This window comes from Antrostomus carolinensis, unplaced genomic scaffold (assembly GCF_000700745.2).
Source record: "Antrostomus carolinensis isolate BGI_N321 unplaced genomic scaffold, ASM70074v2 scaffold33390, whole genome shotgun sequence".
NCBI classification, from domain to species: domain Eukaryota; kingdom Metazoa; phylum Chordata; class Aves; order Caprimulgiformes; family Caprimulgidae; genus Antrostomus; species Antrostomus carolinensis.
Genome location: NW_010288233.1, coordinates 1 through 2,401, shown reverse-complemented (window position 1 = coordinate 2,401; position 2,401 = coordinate 1). Strand labels below are relative to the sequence as shown.

General features: G+C 61.6%; 1 protein-coding gene across 1 annotated transcript; it reads left to right on the top strand.

Annotated features, from left to right (window-relative positions):
• Positions 1 to 258: 258 nt before the first annotated feature.
• Positions 259 to 2,399, top strand: AK1 (adenylate kinase 1; the record flags this gene model as incomplete). Its single annotated transcript, XM_010165999.2, has 5 exons — positions 259 to 294; positions 898 to 1,061; positions 1,277 to 1,393; positions 1,828 to 2,019; positions 2,326 to 2,399. Coding segments are annotated over 5 exons (575 nt in total), but the record flags the coding sequence as incomplete, so codon positions are not given.
• Positions 2,400 to 2,401: the final 2 nt, after the last annotated feature.

Here is a 2,401-nt window from a genome sequence, read left to right as displayed (position 1 = left end):
GGATTCCAGCCCCACGGCCACGGTGCCATGGGGCCTTTGTGGTCAGCCATGTGCAGCCCGGCCATCCCAACCTGCCCAGGTGACAAGGACGAGGGGGACACGTGGCTGCTTCCCACTTTGCCTTTACCCCCGGGAGCCTGGGGTGGGTCCCCTCCATCCCTGGGGACACCTGCCCTGGATCTTGCCCTCCTGGGAGACCTCGGTCCCCAATGTGCTTTCTGGCTGTTGATAATTATTTGTTTTCTTTCTCTCCCCCAGAAAAACTCAAGCACCACAAAATCATCTTCGTGGTGGGTAAGTTGGTGTCCAGGTCCTGCCGTTGCTGGGGTTACAGCCACAGGGTCCCCCCATGTCTCCAGTGTTGGGAGGCTGCAGGGGGTGCCCAGGGCTGGGGAGCCAGGGCTGGAGACTGAGGCTGTGGGACCTTGGCAGTCCCCAGGCTCTGTGGGGTGGCCGTGGCTCCTCGAGGCCATGGTGGGCTATGTTGGGACTGGTAGGGCACCTCTGGCCGGGCATGGGGTGGCAGCAGCTGGGGTGATGTGACAGTAAACACCTGGGGGGTGATGTCCTGTGTACCAGCAGGCAGTGGTGACAGCCAGGTGCCAATGGGTACAGTGATGTCGTGGGTGCTGATGGGGTGGTGATGTCCTGGGTGCCATCAGGGTGGTGGTGCCCATGTGCCAATTGCCAGCAGCCCATGCCATCCCCAAGTACTTGGCATCCCCCAGCTCACCCCAGGAGCTGCTCTTCCCAACCATCTAGTGCTGGGCTTGGGGACGCTGTCCCCCATCTCAACAGGCTCCGGGGACTCCTGTGTGTCTGTGCTCCTGCTTCCACGTACCCCTCCATCTCCTTACCCATGGGTAGGGGCACATGTGGTCATCGTGTGACTTGCAGGTGGCCCCGGCTCAGGGAAAGGGACTCAGTGTGAGAAGATCGTGCAGAAGTATGGCTACACCCACCTCTCCACGGGGGACCTGCTGCGGGCAGAGGTCAGCTCGGGCTCGGAGCGGGGCAAGAAGCTGCAGGCCATCATGGAGAAGGGGGAGCTGGTGCCCTTGGTGAGTCTGTGTCGGCCACTGGCTGTGGCACCATGGGGCATGCAGGCAGGGGTGGCTGTGGGGCCACCTGATGCCACAGTAGTGGTTGGCATGTGGCCCGGGGGTATCTCTGTCCCTGCCACCACAGGGGGGTTTTGCAGTAGGGATTGGGGTGCTGGGTGGGGGGGGCGTGTTGTCCCATGTCAGCCCTGGCAGCTCTGTCCTCCCCTCCCCAGGACACGGTGCTAGACATGCTGCGGGATGCCATGGTGGCCAAAGCGGACGTGTCCAAGGGCTTCCTCATCGACGGCTACCCCCGTGAGGTGAAGCAGGGAGAGGAGTTTGAGAAGAAGGTGAGGGCTGGTGCCATGCTGTGCCGTGCCACCCACCATCCTGGCAGCCTGACCTTCCCATCCCGGTGAAGATCCTGTCCCAGCAGGGTTTAAACTGGGCACCATCCCAGCTAGCAGGTCCCTCTGCCTCAGGGACAGCCCGTGCCCAGAATGGGGTGGGGGGACATCACTCCAAGGTGTTCTTTGGGCTGACAGAGGGTGACTACGGTGCTGACACAATGGTGATGGCAGAGAACCAGGGCTCAGCCACGGTGTCCCTCTGCCTTCCTCCACAAGGGTCTGGGGGCCACTGGGACACCGCAACAGTGTCCCCCAAACAGTGTGGAGGGAGGCAGAGGATGGCATGGGGACATGCTCACCATCACCATCTCCCCAAACCAAACCAGACCCATGCCAGCTCAGCATGGTGACAACCATGTCCCCTCTGCCCACAGATCGCCCCTCCCACGCTGCTGCTTTACGTGGACGCGGGGAAGGAGACGATGGTGAAACGCCTGCTGAAGCGAGGTGAGACCAGCGGGCGGGTGGATGACAACGAGGAGACCATCAAGAAGCGTTTGGAGACTTACTACAAGGCCACTGAGCCTGTCATTGCCTTCTACAAGAGCAGAGGCATCGTCCGCCAGGTAAGTGGGAGGTGGCCGATGCCAGCACCCTCCAGCCCCACGGGGAGGAGAAGTGATGGATGGGGATGATGAGGGAAGTGGGGGAAAACTCAATCCTAGCTTGTTTGGGGTGGGCTTAACTCCTTGGATCCAGTCAGACCCTCTGGTTCCTGACACAGAGACCCCCTCCAAGGATGGCCCTGCACCTAAATTGCCCTAAATTGGCCCCAATCTCTCTGCCCACAACTAAAATCCATCCCTGGAAGAGCTCTGGTCGAGCTGTCCCCTTGGGTGACACTCCACCCCAGCTAACCCCTCCGCACCCAGCTCAACGCCGAGGGCTCCGTGGAGGAGGTTTTCCAGCAGGTCTGCTCCCACCTCGACAGCCTGTAGCCGACCCCCC